Source organism: Athalia rosae, chromosome 2 (genome assembly GCF_917208135.1).
Source record: "Athalia rosae chromosome 2, iyAthRosa1.1, whole genome shotgun sequence".
In the NCBI taxonomy this organism is placed as follows: Eukaryota; Metazoa; Arthropoda; class Insecta; order Hymenoptera; family Athaliidae; genus Athalia; species Athalia rosae.
The window spans coordinates 16,588,341-16,613,790 of NC_064027.1; the positions used below are offsets into that span (position 1 = coordinate 16,588,341).

The 25,450-nt window shown below is 40.4% G+C and overlaps 1 protein-coding gene across 7 annotated transcripts in view; it reads left to right on the top strand.

Moving 5' to 3' along the window:
* LOC105692025 (reticulon-1-A) overlaps window positions 1-25,450 on the top strand; it is a 48,905-nt gene that overhangs the window by 13,892 nt on the left and 9,563 nt on the right. For 2 of the 7 annotated variants that reach the window (XM_020855895.2, XM_012410897.3), the window contains exon 2: window positions 20,927-20,962. The exons of 2 other annotated variants lie outside the window; for them this stretch is intronic. In XM_020855895.2, coding sequence (XP_020711554.2) covers window positions 20,927-20,962 — 36 coding nt within the window. Of the gene's footprint in view, window positions 1-13,947; window positions 14,396-20,926; window positions 20,963-22,459; window positions 22,639-25,450 lie in introns of those variants that run through there. 3 more of the 7 variants (XM_012410898.3, XM_012410899.3, XM_012410901.3) reach the window with 3 other exon arrangements.

Here is a 25,450-nt window from a genome sequence, read left to right on the forward strand (position 1 = left end):
ACTTGGGTTTGGTCAAGGCTCTTGATTATTAATTAATTTAACGCTTCGCGAACAAGGAGGTCAACGAAACCGCACGAACTCGCGTGTGGCACGTTGTTGTTGTTGTTGTTTTTTTTTTTTTCTCTCATTCTGTATACTATTTTAATTGATATCATATTATAACGCCGTTATCGAATAACGATAACGAATTGAAACCCTGTGATTTAAGTCGCAGCGAGGATTGAAATCCGCTTATATTACTAGTTCCGACTATATTTATCTAATCAACGGAATATCATAACACGTCTGATAAGTCTAACAATAAAATCCCGTGGGATTTCAGAGCTTAGGAAATTACCAAGCGAATTGCAAATTGAATGAGATTACGAAATTGAGTAGATATATAAGATAATAAAGTCTGATCAATTTCCGGCAAATTTCGGGGGATTAATTGACTTCTTATGTATCGAATAATCATTTTATGCATGAATGTAGGTATGTATTTCAAATATTTACACAGCATCGAACGGTTATTTTACATGACGCGTTTGTGACGTCACGCGGATCGCAATAAAATTTTGTAGACATATGCAACGATGGAAAGGGGGGTCTCTCGTTTTAATTCATGTACAGCGCGAATTAAGTAACTCGTGAAATTGAGATTCATCAGTTTTCGATATCACAAATACGATAATTTCATATCAGAGTCGTCTGGGATAAAATCGTTAATGCCGAGTAGTTCATTTTTCTATTCGGACCGCGTTAGAATCGACGGAACTTATTTCATTTTACTCCTTTAATTTCTTTTCCCAATTATTTCGTCGCGTACGAATCTAAATCAGACACCCTGTTCCCGTATGCACGAGTTGAAATATTGATAAGTTCGATGAAAAATGAAACGAGTTTGAATTCGATAAAAACGAAACTCGCACGACGACTGGTTTCTCCCAGTGACACCTTGATACCTGCAACCTTGACTTTGCGGAGTTAATAGCAGCGCTATCTGATAAAATACGATAACTTATCGCCAGATTATGTAAGAATATATAATTCTGAAAATGAGGTCATCGTCTTCGAGCATATCATGTGCATCGTATCGTCGTCGTATTCATATTCATTTAATCATATTTTTGCAAAGTCTAAAAAATTACAGTTTCGCAGCGGATTCAGGTTTTCGGCGGAACAGGTTTTTTTGTCTATTCCTCCGTTCGAACGAACATATTCCGTCGTTGAAAAATGGCTAGTCCGTAAATGCAAATAATTTAAGCGGCGGGATTGAATGATAACAAAAATAACTTTCACTTTCATTTATCACGTCGACTCAAAAATCCAAAATGGCAATTGAAAAATTTTCAAGATTTTCAATGACATCCAGTTATCGGAAGTGTAAAGATCATAGATGGAAAGAAAATCGTTCGTGATGATAGGTACTCAAAAAATTCTGCTTTAGATTTCGTTATTATTTTTTAATCCCGTTAGGATATCCGCAGTTTCGCTTTTGATTCATGCCGTATATCATTTTTTGCATACGACGTCTATTCGTCGAAGTTTGATCCAGGGTCATTAGTCGTCATACACCGTCGATATGGGGTTCGTATTATGTCGTCTCGTTGCAAAGAAATCTGCAAAAATGAATTCATTAATTACTGCATAATATAAGAAAACTTGAAGCTCGGTTTTTAATTCAATATAATGAGATAAAATGCAGCGCGAATCTGAATAATATCCAGACGTTACGTATACGTATACGTATACGTATATTGAATCGCTGCATTTGAATATTCACCAAGCGAGGGAGATGGCTGTTATAACTCGCGTCCCGGTAAATCTTGATATTATTCACGTCTCAATAATTGAAGCGTCCAATTAGTTCAATTATATAGGGTAATTGACTAGAATCCAGACACTTTGCCGTTACCGTGAAAATTATGTCTATTCATTTTCCATACATCTAACAATAAAATATTTCACTTAACGCGATATGTTTATAATTATATATACAGCTGTAACAGTTACTTTATAGTTACGTTACTTCAGAATATTCTCTAACAATACTAACAATTTTGTTGTTTTTTTTCTGTTACAGGTGAGTACACCGGATATAATAATTCGATCGTCATTCGTGTAATGGTATATATTTTGGTAAGTCATCGAAATGCAGTTTTTTGGTCAAGTCATTATTCTTCGGTTTCAAATTTTACCCCACATAATTTTCTTCTTCTCTTCGATCTTATACACCCTCGATTCGAAACGTGTTACGTTCTCCGTACTACATAACATGACGGATTACGAGTGATCTCAAATCTTTTTATTCACGTGGATGATATCGTAGATCAGTAAACTGACGTGTGCGAAAAACTGAACGCGCAAATCTGACGTCTCCACGTCGTGAATCAATCGTAATTCGAAATTGTATCTCAATTCAATTCCCATTTCTTTGCAGTCCGCGATTGAGCCAAAGTTTATGCGTGCGTACAATTCAGTATTTAGGATTTTTTTTGTTTTTCACTACTACGCGCAAGCGATTTGTACCGTTGAGGAAATCGAACTGCGGCTTATTTTATACATCAGTGGATACACTCTGTACCGCTTCCAAGTACCGCAATATCAGTGACCTTTGGTGCTCAATATTTAACCTTAACATATGAAAACACACAAATTCCATAGCGGGTGTAATTTCCGAAAATGTTAGTCAATGCATCGGTAAACTAACCGCCCGCAAACGTCGTATAATCGTCCAGGCCTGTCCCTATATTGATCGCGGTGCGGACCTTTCTCTGCATTCTGACACTTGAGCCTAGATACACCGATGGACAGGGTGTTCCATTTTTTAATGAGGACTATGATTATTTCGACGGCAATTTTTTGCACAGAAAAATAGTTCGGATCAAAGTTGCAACAGGGTTCCGACGAGGACACCAGATGGTGAAATGGGTTCGAGATCAGCCTACACGATTTTGGAGTTTTCAGGATATGATTAAAATTTTCATCAAAAATAGGATACCTTATACACCGATCACGCGTTACAGTCTCTACCTTATAGTACAGTTCCGTGCCTTCTAGCCCTATCACCTACATAGGCATGCGTGTGTATATTTCACTTCGTTTCACGCGAATTCCGCGGGTAAACAAAATTCGTTTCGTTATTGTTGGTCGTACGTGGTAAAATATACCTTATACGGTGCGGCCTTACTCGATACCTCGTACAGATAGAGTATGTAGTTGTAGTGCAGAATATGCATTTGCCAATCTCTGGGGCGAGTAGTATCTGTGGCGGTATAGTGCATTCTATGTCAACAAGACCCGGTTCTGATTTCCAGTATTTTCATCTTTTTGTTTTCAAATTCTTTTCGTCGAGACAATTTGTGGGTCTTTCGACGGTTAGAATCGAAAGTTTTTTCAACCTTGGTAGAGCAGGGTCGAAATTTCATCGACTCATTCGAAATAGCCCAAGGAGTAATGAGTTTCGTGGCATGTACATTGGTGCATATGCTATTTTTAAACAAGCAGCAACTAGGACCTTTTAAGGTCACTTCGACCTTTTGACCGGGTATTGCAGTCGAGCTAGTTTCTCTGAAAGTTTCATTCAAAACTCCCCGCTCATTTATTTTCTTTAAAACTGCGTAAAAATAGACACAGACGTTTACTCCTCAGGCTACATTTTTCACGATTATAGGTTTGCTTTTGCGAATTAATGCCCATTTGCGTTCAATAACTCACGTGCCCGTTCACCGGTTAAACGCTGTTTGTACGAACACCTCATTAAACAGCTCGTCAAGCCCGAGCATATCGATCTCACTTGGCCTGTTTCGTTCGTTTGTCGAATAGAAGATTTTCGACGTTGTTGCGACGAACGGTAACACTGAACGAAATCATTTTTTTGCATTACGAACAAGTTTATTTGAGCAGCAAAGTAGATCTTTGTTATTTATGTATAGACGAGTTGAAATTTTCAGATAGTACAATCTTTGCAATAGTGTGCGCGATGCTCTTCGCACACTGGTTTGCCGCATTGCGCACAGCGGTAGGTTGTCTTCTCATCGTTTTTCCACGAGCAAAGAGAACACCTCTCACGTTTCGTCAGTTTGTCCACTCGTTGTTGATATTCCTCTTCGACGTCGAGGATTTCGCGAATCAAAATTTTCAATTTTCTGGACAGGCTTTGGTATTTGCAAACGAGATCGTAGAAAAGGTTGCACCAGTGAGAACGTCGACTCTTTCATAAAATCGCGTATGTTCAGGCTCCGGTTCTCCGATCTTAAGTTGTACAATATCAACAGCATTGACGCCGGCTTGATCGAGCATGCCGTAAAAAATTCGTTCCGGTCATCTCGGAGTCGTACGAGCCGTGGAGTAGGTCTTACAAAGGTGTTCGAAAGTAGCAGTTCCCTCTTTCGTACGGTTGTAAAATTCAACAATTTCCGGTTTTCCGGTTTCTTCGTCGAGCTTTCCAACTCTGCGTAAACTCGACTAGAGCAAAACCACCTTGTTTCTTTTCGGGCAAAAGGAGACTAAAGCGTTGCCATCGACGTACGCAAAACGTACGGTATACCAACGGTAGCAGTACGCGTGAAGTATGTAGACTCTGGCCGCAAATCGTCCGCGAAAACTGAGCGATTGGTCGTCGATCGTGCAATAAGTCGACGGAGAGTAATACTTTCTGCAATTCGAGATAAACAAACCCCAGATTTCTTTGATCGGGGCCAGACTGTTCTCGTTTCTTCGCTCGGTTCTCGTATTCTTGTCGTCAAAACTAATTGTAAGACGAGTCAATAGAAAGTGGAAGCGGTGCTTCGACATTACGGCTCGGTATAAATTACAACCGAGTCGCGGGGTCCATAACTCGACGGTGTTGGTCTGATTATGTTTTTGGAGACGTCAAATCTGTTTTCCCGTGATTCGTCTGATTGTGAGTCAAAATATTCTCCGATTTTCTTTCGATCTCTCCGTTTGTGCGTTGAACGATTATTTCCAATACATTTTCCGAAAACGGTAGAAACCATGCTTCCAAAGGTAGATAAACCGTGAGCAACCGACGTCCCTCCGTTTCGCTGCAGTCGAGGAGCTTTTGCAAGCCATTTGAAATTGTTTCTGCCATTTATTGAGAAACGATGACGTCCTGGTTTGCTAGTTTCTTGTTCATGTTCTGGCGTATCGTGAACTTCTGGAGAAACGTATGCCTGCGGATCGAAGTTCAAGTCTTCGTCTACGTCTCGTACGTCATCTTCCTCCTCTTGAACTTCTTCGTTATCCGCTTCCTCTTCGGAGAGTTCACGGGATAATACGTCTGGAGGATGTTCGCGTAGATGATTTAGCACCTCCTCTCCCCTTCGCTCCGCCACCCTCACATACGATCTGTTCAAAGTAAAAGCGATCAAGAAATGTCTCGGTGCAATATTTGGACCGATGCAAGATGCAAACAGTACACGGAGAACTTCGGAATACTTGCTTGAAATATTCATACATATCAGCACCCAGCCTACGTTGAACAATTCTGACTTATGTAGGTTGAAAGGTCACTCGCATCGTGGTCCACCTGGGTCGCTGAAAAACCCACGCGTAACTGTTGGATTTTAGGCGTCCCCCGGCATACAGGACTTCACTACTTGCATAGATATACATATATATGCAACATCGCGGGGGCGTTGGGGTGGAGGAGGGGTGGCTACCGCCCAACGAGTCGGTAAAGTTGAAATCTAAAATATCGACTGCGCCTTACGATACCCACGCTTCAGTCAACGACCCACGTTGCCCACGGAGGGTTAAATTTTTGACGTAATCGTAGCTTCGATTCAGTTGGACCGATGTTGTCAATAACAAAAAAAAAATGAAAATAAAGGAACAGCGAAAAACGCATGGGAAAAATATGGAAAAATGAGATCGCGGCGATGCGGTGTATATACTACATAGAGACACGATGTACGGAAAGAATTTATGAAGACTGGATGTTGTTATATACACTTGATATCTCTGTGCTGTTGCTACCCTGATGTAAATGACTCACCAGGATGAATTCCGCCCACGGTCTCAAAAGATCAGATAATATCGAAGTCGATGAACTCAATGAATTTCTGATACTCACAATCAATAAAATATGCAGTATATCCGGGCGGGCATTTAAATACATCTGATGTGTCGTGGTTTGGGGTTTTAAAGTAAAATAAACACGCAGACGCAGAGAAATAGTTAGCTAAGCAGCTTATTGGAAGAAAATCTGCACGTCATGCCTGCATATTTCGTAAAGAGTCAAATAATTGAGGAAACAAATTGGCAAAAAGCTTCTAAACTTTGCGCTCCGAACTTTAATCACGTGATATAGGTATGTAGTTACATAGTTGGATAATAAAAATTATTATTGAATGCGGTCCAAATTTGCGAAATCAAATCATGCGACGTGTTTTTCTTAGCTATCTCGTAGAATTTGCGATAAGATCTAGTGATATATTAAGATCCTCGACCACAAAGTATGTATTCTACTAAAAGGCTTGGTATATCGTCTTTGGAATTACTCATGAATTCAACAAAAACTGTACAAAAAAATAAGGCTTCATTTGTGATCCGCGTATCTGTTCGGACCTTTGTTCCTTTTGTGAAATAAAAATTTACGAGTTGGTAAAAAAAAAAAATAATTTTGAGTCTAAAATATAGTGCAGGTCAAACTGCATTTTTCGGGGGCATAATTTTAATTTGCTTAAAGATATATCTCTTTCTACTCCGTACCTAAAAATACGATCTCGTTTTCCCATCTAATCTGATGTATAATTTGAAATAGGAAACTTGATCTTCCCACGTAGGACTCATCGCGATCAGGCACCTAATGTGTGCGAAGCATCAGATTTCCTCAAGGACAAGAGCTTTGCGTCCTTCAATTAGCTTAATTAAATCAGTTTATCCGAGGCGCGGTTAAGCCTGATAGGATTCTTGATCCGCGTAACTTGTCCACCGTGCAGTCTGTCCGCATGCAAGTGATGCAAGTAAAGAGGATCACGATATAACTTACACATCCGCATTTATTCAATGCGGGTGAACTTAAACGTTCAGGATTATGAATTACTTCGTCTATACAATGCGATTTTTGAAATCTTGTTACAGAAATCAGAGTACATACTATCGTATCGAATCGGCTGACTTTTTTTCTGCCGTTCTTGAAATAAATTTTGAATATTTTGTGACGAAGAATTCTGATATTTTCTCAACCATCATAAATTTCGAAATCAGAAATACATGAGTTTTTGTCGTATGAAGAGATTTGCATATACCACAAAAGTGTAGAATTCTCGATTCGCTGGATTTCTTTGCATTGAACTCTATAAATTTTGCAGATATACTAAATTTCTTTGATCACCACAATTTTTTATTACATGTTTCAGAAAATTTTTTACACGGTGAGCATTGCAAAAAACGCGAAAATATGGCGGACAGAGACGTCCGGTAATTTGTGCCGTTTTTTTTTTCTCAATCTTTGGTACATATAATAGAATGATTCATTGGAATACTTTGTCAGAAATTTCAGGCAGCTCTGTATATTCCGTCCGTTTTAGATTTTGGGAGGTTTAATTTTAGACCCCGATTTTTATACATCTTTTATTTTATTTTTTTTATTTTTATGGCTGAGGTGACGTGCAAATTCTTGGTAAACAACTTTCGTATGTTTAAGTTTGCAAGCGTATTCGAGAAAATTGAAATATCGACTCTCGCTAACATGAACGAAAGAGAGAGTACCGCTGTAACGTGTTGTTTCGTCGCTACATTCTCTACGGAAAAAAAAGCGGTTTTTTAAATTCGATATAATATACATAATATATATGGAACGTTTTATTTCACGGATATTATAACTAGAAAGAAGAAGAAGAAAATATTCATCTATAATTAATCACAAGTTTGCCAATGAGTCGAATTAACAAGTTTCATTCGGCATTATTTTGGTAACACGAAGTGTTAAAGCCACGCAAGATTACACGGAGGATTTTATACCCTGTAGATTATTTTACGTCGGCAAAGCTATTCTGAAATCTGGACAGATGGCCGATGAAATAAGCGACCAATTTTGTTCGTTCAAATATAGATTAAATTGCTGTACTGCACTGCTCGATCGTCGTTGTATTTATGGGATCGGCATTCTTTCGAAACTTGATACTACGGCCGATTCGACACTGATACCATTTCGACATTTCCTGCAACTGCTGGGAATTTTTAGGAATGGATTTTCCATGTATTCTATCTAACGCGGTATATTGAATCGGAGAGAATTTCAGCACACACTGCATCGTTGGATTTAATATAATTTCAAATTATTGGCGCTTCGAAATTGCTTCGATATTGTTGCGAAAGTCTCGTCATAAACAGCCTATTACGAGCACCGCAGTTGGCGCTAGGTGTGAAACCGTACAAAATTCACTTTCGTCGTGGTCTCTGACGGCGTGCGTCTGAATCTTCTTCGCTAACGCCGGTTTACAGATGCGACAGATGGCGTCTTCGTATCTCAAGTTGCATCCTTCAAGGCGCTTTTTCATCGCATGATTAATTCTCGCCACTGCAGATTACGTCCAACGATAAGCTACTCATTATCAGTCACAATCGAAAAGATTGCCAATAGCCTATGATAGAAGTGTTAGCGATATCAATGCCAGAGAACATGCCAGAATCTAGATTGTCAATGGTTTCAATTCAATATACCTATGGTGATACCCTTTGCAGGAACTACGTTGTAAAGATCAACTTGAATTTTTATACCACATTTTTTGGTAACGATTCTGCAGACTCCGAACTCTTCCAGCGTATTGATTTCCACTGTTCTTCGTCGGGCATTTAAATTCGTCTTCGAGGAAGTAAAAAATGCTTGAATAGAATTATGACGCAACAGATTTTCTTTTTTTTTTTACACTTTTTTGAAACCAGTGACGTAATCGGTGACCAAAGATCATCTCACCTAAGTGAATTTTTATTTTTATATTATATTACATATACCTAAACGAAATGATATCAATTCCGAAGGTAGGGACTTGATTTTTAGGTAAAAAATTATTACGCTTTGCTCGTGTTAGGCGAGAACTGCGTCGAGAATTAAAAGTACATCGGTAGAGCGAATTGAGATTGCAATTATGAGTCACGATATCGATCAGTTATATTTTATTATTCACGGCGAGTAGTTTTCGCCATTTTTTGGGTAGCCTTCTCGAACAAAATGTTTCGGGCTGCTCAAGTCTAGTTTAGAAACCGTCCAATCGGCTTCTATATTTGGAAAGTGAATTTTGTTACCGTTACTAATAATCGAGTCTGCACACCACGACTGCAGATGAGCGTTAAAAACGCCAACGGAACTGATCGTTACGCGTAGAGAGTTTTAACTATCCATTACAATCCGACCGTTCGCATCGAATCTTTATATAGCAATCCAATTGCAACTGATGTCATATTCGTACGTTGAGAATATTCATTGGGATTTAATCGTGTCAATTTAACGAATTTCAAACTCGCAGCATAATTTTGCCGATCACGAATGATCAGCTATTTTGCTTCACATCATTCCATTTCCGAATACTGCATTGCGTCCTCAAAAATTTCAGTTTTTTTGGTCAAGTAACTCAATTTTCATCTCGAAATTTGAAGAGAAATAATAATACCCGCACCGTTCCACCGTCAGAAGATAATTATCAACGGTTCTCATCGGTACCCAATACCCAATTAATTCTTCTCTCGTAAAAACGCTGAAATGGAAAAATACTCCGCACCGCATCGTCTTCAGTTCCGTCTCGAGATCCTCTGGCTTTGTGCCAAGACTCGAATCCCTTCGAGCTTTCGGTCTATCCGCACGATGGTGAAGTTGACTCACACGGTGTATCTACCTAGATAATAAATACACCCTTGGACGGGCAGTTGCGTAACGATTCTTCAAATACGACAGGTCGTTGGTCTCCGGTAGGTATCTATACCGCGGTAGTTGCAGTTTCTAATAAATTATTAAACCGTTCGATGGCGGTCTCCACGATATCTATACGTTTCCATGCACTTCACGTTGTTCTATACATAGGTGTCTATATCGTTCCAGACGACCACTTAAAATTATTATGCTATACAAGGTGTTCCACTTCTTACACGCGTATAACGTATATGAAATTGACGACGCGCATCCACTTGTGATAACTCGTATCAGACGAGTGTTGGTTTTGAGATATCGTGTAACATTCACCGCGTAATCTTATGTCATTCGAAGCGATGTATGTACGTCACACAATATATTCGGAGGAAGAAATAAAAAAGACAAATTTATTCCGCTCCGACAATAACTTGTTTGTTTTTTTTTTTCTATTGTTTCGAACAGTACAATACTTTTGAGGGCATAAATCAATCATTTCCTCGATTCCGGGTTGCTTCGATCCTCCTCTTTGACTGAAAACTGTCCAGAATCGAGGCTGACTCACCTTTGTGTTTTCCCTACCTGGGGTTGCGTGGGCGCCTCCGAGTCTGACGACTTTTCCACCCCTGCTGGGGAGAGTTGCAAGTGGTTTGATACCTATGTTCGTACGTACAGTCCCAGCGTTATATGCGACTCCAAAGAAAAACGAAGTGGACCGGTACGTGGATCGTCTGCATTCATATATCCGCGATGCGGTGTAGAGTGAAATTCTAAAAATTCATCGCGTTTCGCTGCCGTTTATCCAAGTAGATATATACAGGTTTACCAGAGTTCGCGTTTTACCGGCCCGAATCCACCTACCCCTACGTATACCGGATTATTCAAAGGTCTCGGGTATCCAGATATAATGGTTCTCCACAGTCCTGGAATCCCCTAGGTTAATATTACGCTTTATCTCACTATAATTCCACACTTTGTTACTCAAACTTTGTTTCTGAAAGCACCATAAGGTACGTACAGCGGACGTTTTGTAAGGACTTTCAGAATAGGCAGTGTGCTGCAGTGTTTACCTGCTACGCTGTGCGGAGACCACTCTAATTGTCCTTTGTTATAAAGCGGTAGGAATGAGTCAGCGACTAAATTCTACCGCCATATATTACGAAATTATTTTTCTTCAAATTAACGCTGCGATGAAAATTAGCCTCAAGTGTTGAGTTGATACTTTCATTCGAGTAGCTGTATATAAATCACACCGTACGCGGTTCGGAAAAATGCTCAATTATTACCAAAAAAGCAGTCTTTTTTTTGCTTAAAAAAAGTCTTGATTCATTCAAGCGGACATCGTATGACGATAACGATCCGAATTAATTTTCCTTTGTCGCATTAATGCGAATCCCTTTGTCTTTTCGAGCAGCACAAACTTTTTCACTCCCCCGTACCTGCGTACCACATGATACACCGGATAGTTCGGGTAACCGGACTCTGTTTTTTTTTTTTCCGCCTTTATTTTCTACGCCGAAAAATCTGCTCCTTCAGGTGATGTAATTATTTGACCACTAACGATGCGTACAAGAGACAACCGGGTGAAGTGAGTCAGAATAATCGAAGGGTGATGGGTGGAGTCACGTACGGAACCCTCGCAATCTTCCTACTGTCCATCAACCGATTGGTGTTTAACTTGACAAATGTCCGTTTGATTCGTAATCTGAGTATTTTTTCGGAAATGCTTACGACAATAAATTTTTCAAACAAGCGGAAATCTACTTACTTTTCAAGATATGTAACACGCGTTATCGCCGGCGTCGAAAATTTTAGACTCAAAACGATAAGACTCTAGCAAATATCAATCTATAGCCATTGAAATGATCGATCATGGTGATGTAACATATTATGAAATCTAGAGTGAAATCTTGTTACCGAGAAAGTAAAACATTGACACAATGCACACCTTCAACAGAATTTGTTCCAACTCTATAGCCACAATGCAACTGCACTTGTTCGGAGTGAACAATTACACCGGCACACAAAAAAAAGTGGTTCGTGCATGGCGGTTTTTTTTGCAATTTACCAAAATTTTGGGGGTGTACGGATCAAGCCGATCACAAATTCGGATTCACCGCATCAAAATACATAACCCTAGGTAGGACCATTTTTTTTTTTTTTTTTTTGTGTACCAGTGTTAATATTTGTAATTGTCTAGGTAGTGTTCCGCAGCTGTCGTCAGATATGATTTGAAAAAGATATACAAATTTGAACCACAATGGACTTTAGTAGAGTTTTTTCGAAACACGTCGAGTCGACACTTACTTACATAATTTTGTCTAGAACGCTTGTGCGCGCAATCTAATCTATGTAAAAAGAAGACGAAGAGAAAACCAAATCACGTATACATATATCTCTTGGCTGAAGATAAGATGCGGTTAGACATTCTCGCGGTAAAGATTTGGCATGCAACGATAATTGATTGACAGTTGTTACGGAATTCAATCGTGTAATCGGGCTTTCTCAATTTTTTTTTTAAGATAAGAATCCGAACGATAAATCGTCCGAACGGCCTTGAATAGCGATGATATCCTTGCTTCCAATTATGGTATGAACTTTGACGGATTATATTTTGAACGAATTGACGAGGTGTGGGTATACCTGGATGCAAGTGATCATCGGCCGTGCGATGACGTGTCTCTTAGCAGTTGTAATAATCCGATTCCAAAGTCTGACGGAACGACGTGACGTGTAAAATAGCTGACTCCGATGACGTTGCCGAACCGTCAAAGTATAAATCATGGTCACTCTGTCCTTACGCGTGTAACTTGTCATCGTTCGTAAAAACACAACCCCGGCCATTTTTTCTCTCTCTCTCTCTCTCTATTTGTTTCTCGGTGTATCATTCCATGTTATTCGCCCCGACGATACGAGTTGCGGTTTTTTCCTCGGCTAGGATAGCGATCGGAATAAGCCCGATCGAAAGCACCACGTTTTGTTCACATTGATATTTTTCGAGTGATTTTGAATGATCTCGAGGGAACTCGAGCCTGGGAATTACAACGTTCATTGTTACGAGCTCTGTCAGCCTCTGCAATGCGGTATTTTTCCCTCAGCGTTTTACATTTCAGACAGATCGGTACGAGTACCACGAGTAAAATTTAGATACCTACTGAAATCCAAACCATACCGAATATCTCCGAAGTTCTTTTTATCGTACAGCAATATTATCGATAGACTGATTTCTTTTTTAATTCGGAGTTGATAACTTCAATATCAAAGTTTTGCAGAAATTATAAAAAATTATCACAAACTTTGCATATACCTATTCCATTGTTTAATCTTTATCAAAGCTTTCGAATGAATTGATCATAGTTCTCGGTTCGTGACACGGAGATTTCACATTGAAAAATGTACCCCCGAGCAACTTACGTCCGAGCTATACCAGGTTCCTTACAAAAGAAATGTTTGGAACGCTGCTGCAGGGTTTACCGGCTTCGTTGGGTTTCGAAAATGACACCGAGGTCTGGCAGCTGTCTTACGTCAGCTTCGAGTACAAACTAGGTAAATTTGACCTCGAGCAATTTTCGATTTACAATTAGTAGAACATTCCGGCGACTCTGCATTTTGCGGTAAAAGATACGGACATGTAAGCGTCAGCGGAATTCTTGTGACAATTCGATCGAATTTTGAGTGACAGAAGCTAATTTAAGGAATCAGTTTTCAGTTTTTTTGGGGATAATACTTTTATAGCGTTTCAAACACGACTTGGTGTACATTTTGCGAATACTCTTCGCTGCAGGAACAACGACGCAGTTTCGTCGCTCGTTGCGTGCGTCATCATCTACGCTTCTTCTTGGTAAGGGTCATGTCCGACCAAGGATAAAATCACGAGCCAATCGGGTATCGTTTCGTACAATTAGCTAGAAAACGATCCAGAACATTTCATAGGTACGCAGGAATATAACATGACCTATCCTGGCCGTAGGTTCTGGTTTCGTTAGTTCGTCGCACCGCCATGTTCCTGGCCGGGGCGCACAACGCGGCTTCGAACTACGAACTGCGTCGGTCTCGGGGTTTGGGAGGTGCGGGAGGACTACAGGAACCTCGTAGTCGCGGGTCGATATCAGCGTCAGTCCTCTTTGCGTTGAGCACCAGCAACGAAGTGCAGCAACGATTCGTGCAGCGTTTTTCCCTCTGCAGTCGTATCCCCCCCCAGGCCTAACGATAATAACGATTAAACAGAATCAAAAAATACCCGGTTCTGTCTACTTTTCACCGAAATTGCTTCTTAGGGTCTCCGTTCGAAAAACGACTGCGGGTATTGTAGCGGGGGTACATTTTGAATCTGGGTTCTGCGGTGTGCGGGAAGCAGGAGAGTGTCAGTTTTTGGTGCAACGTTCCACGATCAAACAATTTATCACTGTCAAGTGAGGATGGATTCCGAGATAATATCGACAGCTACCAACCTCGTGAAGGAAGCGGTAGACCAAGGCGCTGATATCGTCTGCAAGAGGCCTATCGCTGCGAAGGCCACTTCAAACGGCACACCCTGCGTTTGGAACGTTCTTGATCCTCGTAAGATCGCTGAAATTTCATTGTTTTTCCATTGTTCCCAAGGTTCGACATCGGGCTTCTCGATCATGTCATCTCATTTGAATCTTTCGCGAATTCGGCTTGTCGAATATCAGGTCACCGTGTGCTTTCGACGATGTCCCCGATCAGCAAGCTCGGGATATCGTCGCAAAAAACTGCGCCTGCGGAGTCCGTTTAGGTTTAGGTAGTAACAATTAATCGCGACGGAGTTACACCGTTTGACGAACGATTACGATGACGATGATAATAAAATGTTAAATTTAGCTCAATTAACGGCGAGAAAGAGAGAGAGAGAGAGAAAAATGGTTGTCGATTCACGTAACGAAATTGATATTGTCAATGGAGCGAATTTATCGAGAAATTTAGAAACGACGTACGGACCAATTCACAGCACCCTCTGTGCTCCGGACAAATCATGTTTCGATGAGGAATTTTTAATTTCTAATTTTTTCCCAATCATTTTCGTCCATCCGGCACGGGTAATCAAAATCGAGCCAATACAGTCCGGCCTAAGTTAATTAGACTCCAATTTCCCGCTGCAAAGATTTTCCCTTGATTGGTGAACGAATCGATCGTATGCGCGACGTATAAGGGCGGATAGTTGAGTAGGTATAGATACAGTGTTCGTAACTTATAGATATATATATATGTGAAAGAGAGACAACGAAATCGACGTCCGCTGCGATAACTTTAGGCACTATATATTTGTGTGTGAGGTCTCGACAAATTAGATTTACGTTATTTCCCGTGATTAACTTTGAGCAAGGTCACTGCGCTCGTCAAGTTCTGACCAACGACTTTGTTCTTCCGATCCCCCGCACATCGGAATAAAATGACTACAGGGTCGATACAGGGTGGACGATGTTACGGTACAAGATAATCCTCAAATCTTGGATTTATCGTCACTCAACAAGATTTTTCGACACTTTAACTAAAAGAAGAAGGGACTCTCGTTTTTTGAAGAACTATAGTTCCAGTGAAGCACATTTTCGGAAATTTCAAGATCAACGTTTCTGCCCAAAGTCACTGAAAATCTTTCTATTCTCTACTCAGGTGTAAGGACGTTATGTCACCGTTACATCGACGTCGTTCATATCGCGACGGTATATTACGCCACCTGTTAATTTGTGTGTACGCATGTAATTATCGTTACACACGTAGAAAATTTTTCAGTTGACGCGATGTAAGGATATAATCATGGACAGATTAGCAGCTTGCGCTATCCACGGATACGATTACTCGTATTAAACGTCGAGAGCCGGAGAACGGTGTGCCCGGTTTTTGTGGTCCGCAAAAAAAGAAACGAATAACAAAGAAAGTCAAAGTCATGCGAGTCTGGATATTAATAGCCTTCTGTGGTTTTTTTCAAACGCGGCGAAAGAAATTATGCGGCGTCTGGCGCTTGTCAACAACGATTTTTATCTCCAAACGATTACGGCTTCGCCACAAATGACGAAATACGGGGTGTCACGTTCGAAGCGTCTCCGGAAAAAATATCAGATTCGAACAATTCGGATCGCCCGAATCACCGAGGTCGAATCGTCGATTCCAATCGATCGACGATCCGTCCGATTTCTCTGACTACATTACTCTATTTTTCGATCGAGCAATGAATATGTCCACGTCGGAATGGGACACCCTGTATATTCGACGAACGATAGCCTAATAACAGCGATTTTCTGTACAGATATTATTTAACGGAACAGTAAACACGTCTTTTATTACGCCTTGGGTCCGGACTCGCTTTGAGGTACATAATCGTCGCGTAGAACTGTAATACGCATCGCACCTTATAATTATCAATCATACGTACACCGCGTATAGAAAAACATAGTCGAAGGAATATACGAGTTGCTACCACGGACCGCGATGACACTGAGTCACGACCTTGCGTACATCTTCGTCATACGATGCACCGTATCCCATAAATACGCGTATACATTCAAATCTCCGATCGTATTGACTATTTCGAAAAATTTTCCTCGCTCAAAATCACACCGAAAGGCGATTGGTTATCTCCGTTGTCGTCTCGAGGTATATAAGTAATTTGACGGATCATTCTTCCTCTGTATTTGGAATTCATAGAACTATTTCACGATTTGTTTACCTCCGAGATTATTTGGACTGTTTTCGGTTCGCCGAGGTCCCTTGTTATGTTTGGGTTGAGACGAGCAGGTTACGAGTACCTCGAGTTTCACGGTTCGTCGATGGACGGCCGGAAGTTCCATTGAGAATCTCGACACCGTCAGATATGCGCTCCGATGACCTTGAAGCGTAAATTCTCCCGGGTCAGTCGGACGCGGGGATTAGATCCCGAAGGTCGACTCGCATTCCAAACAACAGGCGTGATGCTTCGATGCAGAAGAGCTCCGAGTGTGAAAAAGCGATTTTATAGATCACATGACGCGAGCATTGTCTCGACGGGCGAAAAAATAGTCGTAAAAACGCTCCGATCCGATGGAAACTAATAACTAAATGAGATAATCAATGAGATGAATCGGTTGAACGGTGGGAATCTGAAGCGTAGTAAAAATAAAAATCGCCGATGCGTAAATTTTTGCCTCTGCGTACACGTTATTATTGGATAATACTCTGACAACATATTTATTTGCGCGGAGTAACTTTTATCCCGTGCAGTAGCAGTCCGATTATTTGTGTAAATATAGTGCGCGTTGCGTCAGACATTTATGATCTCTTCAAAGCTGGATATGATGGAGACGAGGTAATCCACTGTGGCGCATTGATCGAGTGTAAAATTTTCATTCCATTTTCTATACGCATGCAGGGTATCATATGTATAAGTTCGGTTTATCCCTGTTTTCTTCCGGCTATCCGGCGACGTTAATTGGAGAGCGTTATCCGCAAATTAGGCTCGCAAGTTTGAGTTCAAGGTACGCCACAACTTTCCACCTGATGTCGATCAAAGTACACGCCAATAGTTTGCTGCGTTGCACACTTTGGTAGACAAGCTGAATGGGTTATTCGATGCCGAAACACTTTACGTTTTCGTATGTTAAAATTGTCGAAATTGTACATCGGAATGTGGAAGGACCAAGTAAAAGAAAAATACATCATACGCATCGGTCTCGAAATCGTTCTTTTTTGTCAAAAAAAACTTTAGTTTTTTTTTTTCGACGAAAAAGCTCGGGTATTATCGTGAAGACGAGCAGCAGGTTGGGTTAGGTGGGCTCTCGCGATTCGAGTGGGATTGAATTATTCGTCATTACGGTATACCTATACGGGGAGACTCAATTGAACGTTGTTATTTGGTTACCTCAGCATAAAGTTCCGAGTGTCCGAGAAATGTACTTGACTTTATAGTTGGTGGAATTATACTGGTGTAATTTATTCCGTCGCGTAAAACGAGACCGTTTTATTACGATTTTAGCTCCGCTATGATTAAATTGGTAACAAGTGAAATATTCCAAAGTTTGAGAAGAGCCGAATACCCATTGATTAATTTTAAATTCCATTCGGAATATAGCAAAGGTTTTTCCAACGTCGATCCAACCATTTTATATTTATATCGGACTTTCAACCTATAAAGGTGTAGGCGTATCAATTACGTATGTTCACGATTACCCGAATCTAATTCGGTATCAGCGACAGGTGCAGCGATAAATATTCAGTTATCACATTATATCAAGTTTTCATGCTAACGAACATTGTACCGATCGCGTTGCAGGCAACTTGTATTGTATAGAGCAGCGTTTCGCTATCTTATCTAATACGGCTCGCAGAATATAACGGTCGCTTTGTACGATGTACTTGAAAAATTATTGCAGTATACGTCGTAATTAAAAAAAAAAAAAAAAAATTATAATTCCCGAGGGGTGAAATTTTGTAACGTTTTTTTCTTACGTTATTTGCATAACTGTAAGTTATTCTTTGTTCATTTTTATTTCATATGTTCCACCGATTGCGCGTTAATTACACGCGATAAAATAATCATTTTGCAAGCGGTTCGTGATCGATTTGTGTTTTTTTTTTCCTTTTTTTTTTTATTACCCAAAACGCGTTGTTGACTCTAATGTTATTGTCGGTCCTCTGAATACCCCAGACGGTTGAATCATATATATTGGTTGAACGATACGAACTCTGACCCCGGTTATCGGTCACTCGTGGTCATCCAACCTTTGGAATTGTTTCACCCCGATGTGCGACCATTACCTCATTTGCTTTGTATTTGATATCGGTGTTAGGCTGGAATTAAACCGAGTTGTTCAGAAATTTCTACAGAGTGGTACAGTTCGAGATGTACAGCGAAATTTTGTCGAGAAAATGACGGTGGACTCTAAGCGAAGATATGTGATCTCTGATTTTGAGCGTAACGATGAAAAAATTATCCAAACATCATTCTCCAATCCAAAAGTTTTGTGGGAAACGTTATATCGGATGAACTTATTTTTCGACCTGTTTTTTTGTACACCCAATCCAAAATTTCACACCTAAACGTGACCATACGATGTACATGATTTGATGAGCAAGTACGAATTGTTTGAACGGCGTACATTATGATAATTGGATTAATTAATTGAATTGATTGCGAGTTCATGTTTTATTCAAATAGGCTGAAAACAAAAAGGAAAAATCATGCGACCACGTCCAAACCGGGTTAATAATCGTCTCTGAAAACCATGAAATTATGTAATTCTGGTCGTTGAACAGCGACGTCGCTGATATGACACACGTGTGAGTCAGGCCTGCAGCGGTTTCAGCTTCGTTTTTTCCCCCCTCTGTTTTTCACATCACCTAGATAGCTTGGGGAGGGAAGTTTAATTAACCGTCATTGTCCCACATCGTGTAACATGTGACTGACATCAACGTTTTTCATCTCTCGGTTTTTTCCTGCGCGGTGGATATAATTCTGCCATTGCCAGGAAAATTATCGAACAAAAAAGACCAGAGTGCATTCCGTGAGCGTTCGTACAGAATTTTCACAAAATCAGTCGAGTTTTTTCTTCAAATATTACCGCTGAAGTGATCCAATATTTCTAAGGTTTCATTTTTTTGAAAAGATTTTCAATTTTGTTCAGTCTATCTGAATATTTGATTATTTTTTCCTGCTCTTGATTTTGTTTTTTATCGACAGCGTCCAAACACCTTCTTCCGTGAAACGTGAATTCGGGTGTTAGTAAAATTGATGTAGATTGACTTTTTTTTCGTTGTTAAATTGCTCTCCGGGCTGCATATTTTGGCTCGTTGGACGAACACTGACAATGAGCAAAAGACTTGGCTGACTGAGGCGTGTTGTATGCGGGTTGGAGCTAATTGTCGTCGAAGCTATGTTTAAACCAGCAATAACCTGGCTTGGCTTCGAAAAACCAGTGCGGACTGTTGGTAACGAATTCACTGAATATCTCGAAGTGAAGTCGGTATGGATGAAATTTCAATTCATTCGGGCAAATATTGCGTATTTGCATTCTCGGATTCCGGTTTTTTTGAGTCAGCACGATACGTTTCCAGAATAACGTATAGACGAGACAAGTTTTAGTGAGACTTGGAGAATAATTGAATAGAATTATTTTTGAAACGATTTGGTGTATCGAAATTAGTTCGGGTTGAAATTAATATGCGGCGTTTTGATGTCTGTAGAAAAATCTAGTTGCGTTAAAGAAAAAAGTCGCTTTGCCTACTTAATTTATCTGAAATTGGGTTTCACTTACAATTAGTCTTGTCGTGTTGATGTCGCTGGTCGCGCACCTTGTAACTCCACAACTTTGATCCGAATTATTTTTCTTTCATTCGAATTAGAACACCCTGTAGAGTTCACTTATTAGGTATAGGTTTGACACACTTTACGAATATAGTATAGGTGACCATAATTCTCGGTGAACAGCTTCATTCCGAACGATTCTATATCGTGTTCACTCGATCGAGATTCGTTCAAAACTGTCAAACTCGGTGCCAAAATTTCAAAATTTCGGCAACGGCACGTCTTTCGCACAATAGTAAGAACGAAACGATTACCTACTCTTCGTTGGTTTTTCGACGTTTGAAAAACTAAAAAGAAATTTACTGAGTTTCGAACTTTTTTGTTTGCTATGATGAAGCGTAAACTATTTGAAGAATCGTATGCCATTCTGAAAATTCTGAGCTTTTTTAATGCTGTACATATTTTTCAGCGAGCTTCTAACCCCTGAATAATAATGACACGCTATATAAATTGTACATATTTAATCATAATGAGAAAATAGTAACACTGTATCTATCTCGAAAACTGAACTATACATATATCTATCTATTTACTAACTTGAAATAATTTTCATTTAATTATAATAATTATTTTCTCACGCAAAACATATGGGTTTCATATATTCATTACTTATAGCAGCGAGCCAGAAGTCAATTAACGTGAACTTTGATTCTAATACTATTATAGGTTCGAATGGTCCTGAAAAAAATCAAATTCAGAAAACTCACCACCGTTAATCGGGTTCTGACTCTGTAGAAAATACTGATTTCCTGGTGATGGAATGTACGCTATATTAACCTTTTCAATGTTATTTACAGACGCATGGTTTAACCCAGAAAGACTGAATCCTAAAGGTAAGAATCGACGATTTATGTGTCGTGAATCCTTGTATAGAACCTTGTAGTACCTTTTTAGAAATTTGTCAACGGTGCACAAAGTAAACCGCTTCCTTAGAGTTAAGAAATGCTATCTTGGAAAAAGCCGATCGAATATACTGTTATATGTATTTATAAAAAAATGTTCGTCGGCTCTTTCAAAGTTTTTTTTTTCTCTCTTTCAGCCAGAAAAATATTCTGAGCATAGTTTCTGTGAGAAAGATTAATTCGATAGAAGTTAAAAAAAAACTTTTCTTGGACACAAAAAAATTATTCGCCATTTCTAACACTGCAGTTATAAAATGAACAGCTGTTTTCTCTGTGTATATAATTTTTAACTGTGTTGAATGGATATCGATGTACTGAAAATCCAAAATTGAACTGGCAATTTTTTTTTCCGAAATAAACTTTTCACTCGATCGAGCCAGCAATGAAAATGAAAATAAAAAAAAAAGCAACGTAGCTTTCGAATTTCAATGGCTTTCTCCCAATCCTGCAAATGTGCCATGCTCTTTCGCCTTTGCTTTTTATTTTTTTCTAAAAAAATGCTGATGGGAAGAAGAGAAATGATGCGATGTTCTTTTTTCTTAGCACGATTAGATAAGCTTCGTTAATTTCAATTTATTGTCGGCCGAATTCTGACGATGTTTTCTCCGTTCGATTTCGAGCTTCCTGGCATAAGGTCAAGTGGACATTGTTGAATCGTCCATAAGATATACATATGAGACGCTCAAATTGTTTCAATGTTCTTCGATTATATCACGTGTTGGCTAACCCCAGCTACGTTTCATGAGACGTATTCTTCTCGATCCGTGCTCCTGAGTGGCCCGTCGTGAATTGGCACTCAGCTGTTGCTCTCCTCACGCATTTAAAGAACGTGAATTCGTCTTCGGATTCTAGACGGTCTCGCATACCTCCGGTCTCTCCATCTGACCCCCGCGAAACGATGGAGCCAGACGAGATATCAATCCCACAACCAACCTGTCGCTGCGTCTCGATTGTCTTCTTCGTTGTGTAACGAGTTTGAGGCCTCCTCACAACACGGGCCAGCGGTTCGACCAATCCTCGACATCGCCACGAGATTCAAACGCTCAAACCCCGCAGACGGAGCATCTCACTTTCTCGCACTCCACAATCCCCTTTTCTCGACATTCTTTTTCGACCGCGTGCCTTATACCTGCTCCCGGTTCGCATCTTCTTTCTCTCACACTTCGAGCCATACCTGCTGTACACCGTACGTTCGACCGAAACGGCTCGCCGCTTGTTGTACGATTAGACCCTTAGCTAATGGCGGATGTGGAGAGCGTCCGACCGTCCAAATCGTTGTTGTCGTTGTCGTTTGGGCTCGAAAAGTTTTCCTACGTTAGTATCCGTGCAGTGAGGCTGTGTGACTCGGTTAAACTAAATATAGCTAGGAGCCAGGAACGTTGGTAGCCTGCCAATTTCTCTCGCAGATCTGAGGAAGAGCTTCTTTTTCGTAGGGTGCCGTTAGTGTCCGGTCGCTTTAAGCGCGTCTGCTGCACCGCCGCAATTTATTGAGTATCGGAGTTCATCGGCGGATATCGAACCGCGAACCGTTGGATTATTCCGTACGATTAAAGTGCATTTTTTTGGTGTTCTGTGCCACCCCAGAATGGCTATCACGAAAGCAGAGGGTAAGTTATTGTCACAGCATCGCACTATCTTCATAATCCTCGTGCATCTCTTCCCCCTGCATCTCGACCTCTTCAAGAATTTTAATCACGATGCGAGAATCCTATCGTCCTCCAGTAGGCTAACTAGGTTCTCTTTTCGCGATAACAAATCGCATGAGAAGCTCGATTCAGGCGAAGGAGTTACCGTCCAATCACCATCAACGGATTTGAATACTTTTCTCGTTTGAATACCACCGCAGTGTCTGGGGTCCACGATATCTTTATTAGTTTGTTTTTTTTTGGTAGCTTTTTTCTACAGCTCGTGAAGTGAGTCGTAGAGTGCATGCATGGGCGCGAACTTCAGCCGATGGCGCTCAGGCTAGATTCGGAGAGCTAGACCCATTGAACTGTTCTTTTTTTTTTTTTTTTGTCTCAATTGCGAGGTCGTGCATTCGGAGTTTTTCAAAACGTTTTACAACAAACGATGGAGGAACTCGTGGACACCGCAAGTTTCATTTGTTTCAACAATTACCCTTTGTCCACCTCTGTCGGGCTTGATTTCTATCTATATTAATTCATAAGTCTCTTTGGTCGAAATCTATTCCTGCTTTCATACGATTAAACATATTCAATTTTGCTCCGTTTATTTTGGGGACCGTACTGAGGCTAACGGTTACATAACTCAACTAACCTAGAACCCTAGGAGCTTCAACCGGCTTAGAGCCCGGACTTCACGTGTCTCAGTCGTGATACCAAACTGATGGTAGAATAGTCGTTTCTTTTCAATCCACAATGAAGACCATCCCATTATCTCCTACGATTGGTTGCACAGGGTTCTGTGCGCTCCACAAACGTTGTCACCGGAACCCGAAGGCATCCTCAAATCCATTTCCAATTTTCAATTATTTTTTCATTTATTCTGTAACTCATTCATCGATTTGTTAGTCGGTTCGGTCATATTAGTATCCAATCAGAACTGTTCGGTAAACCAGATAATTATCCTTGACTTTTCGCGATTAATTTTAAGATGATAGATTTTCAATATTGACAGGTCGGGTGTTACAGCTGTTTGATTTGTATCCGGGATTTTCAAAGTGTCAGGTAGTCTTCGACTGGAATCAAGCCAAGAAAATAAACACCAAGTATACTACTACCGTTGGTCAGGTTGGTCTGCGATTGCTCTAATTGCGTGTATAATTAGCAATCGCCTAGAGAAGAGGCAATCGACGATTTTTCATTCCAAGAAACTATTAGCAATGCCCCACTGACCAAATTTCACAGCTGGGTACCGTCCGAGCAACCATCTAAACTACGCTCGGCTACAAAGATATTGTACTCATCTCGTGCCTACGATTCCCGAAGTGAAATGCAGCGTTTGATAATGAATTTATTTCACGACCGGTCCATTCATCCGGTTCACATTTCGCGATAGTCCAGATCACAAGACGTGTGTCTTGAAAGTTCCTTTCGCCAATCGTTTCTGGGTAGGACTGAATCGGAAGAATAAGAGAAATTCTGTCTTTCCTCCTTTTCATCTTGACATTTTTATTGTTGTTGTTGTTGTTTTTTTTCTCTTCAGAGCCTTGAATTGCAGTTTTTTTATTCGATCGCTTCCGATTAAGATTGGCCTTGAGGAATATCGATGTTAAAAAACTTGATAAAAATCCGTCCCGCCTGGGAACAGGCAATAATGTTATCGCGAACGAACGCGCGCAGGCGCTGGGGCATCGAGCAAGCCTGAGACGGGTGTGTAACAAGTACATGTTGCAACCCATTTTATTTCTGGCCGAGAGGGTTGACGCTGCTGAAGCAAGGGAATGGAATAGGGGTTTGATGCGAACCTGAAGTAATCGATACTCGTTTCATCTACGCAGCGAATTCGAGTCAGATCATTTCAAGTGGGCGAAACTGATCGTATTAATCCAACTGGAGTTTCGATTTCTATAACAATAAGACGATTGTCGGATACACTTTTGTCGTTCTTTTCTTCTATTACATTTCATAATCAGCGAGATGCATGTATATCGTAGATGTTTCACCCGACTAGGGTATTCGATCGCTTCTATCTTCTGATTCATCCAATTGTTTTAAAATCGGTGTTACACCTGCACCTGTAGATGGAATAGTTTTACCATGGTAATTTGATCCCTTCATGGGTGGGTGATCAGGTGTCAGGTATTATAATCATGCATGCCGAATGGAATTTTTTCTGCAAGGTCATTGCTAGCGGTGTTGTATCTTGAGTTTTTTGCACGAATCAAGCGTTGAATGTATACAACATTGGATCGTTTACGTGATCTTTTCGATTACCGGATCATCGGCTCTCGAAAATCTCACAAAGTTGAACACTTCCATCAGCAAAGCATTTATCTTCGAACAAACCCATCGGATGACGTGTGACACCTCAGCTCTGTCGTTTGGCTGAAAAGCAAACGGCACTTCAAAATGACATCGCATTTCAGTGGTTCTATGTTTGTAAAAGACTTGAGTTGATTTTAGGGATGAATTTGGTCCACCAGTCCATGTTTGTCAGGTTACACTACGTCAACGACGTATGTACATTCATGCGCGTACGGTTCATACATACCTATACCGCGCTTATATCGAATCTCCGCAATGCGATGTTGTACTTTTATAGACGAAATTCGGTTTTCAGCCTAACCTGTGGTAAGAACGACAGTGATAAAGATTTGATCGGTTACCGTGACAATGATCATTCTTCAAACTGCATCTGCGTGAAGGATTGTTTAATGTTGTACACCAGAATTTAATTCTGGACTATTGTGTCGTCCAAGTACCGATGAGAAGACTAGAACAACGCAAAAAATTGAAT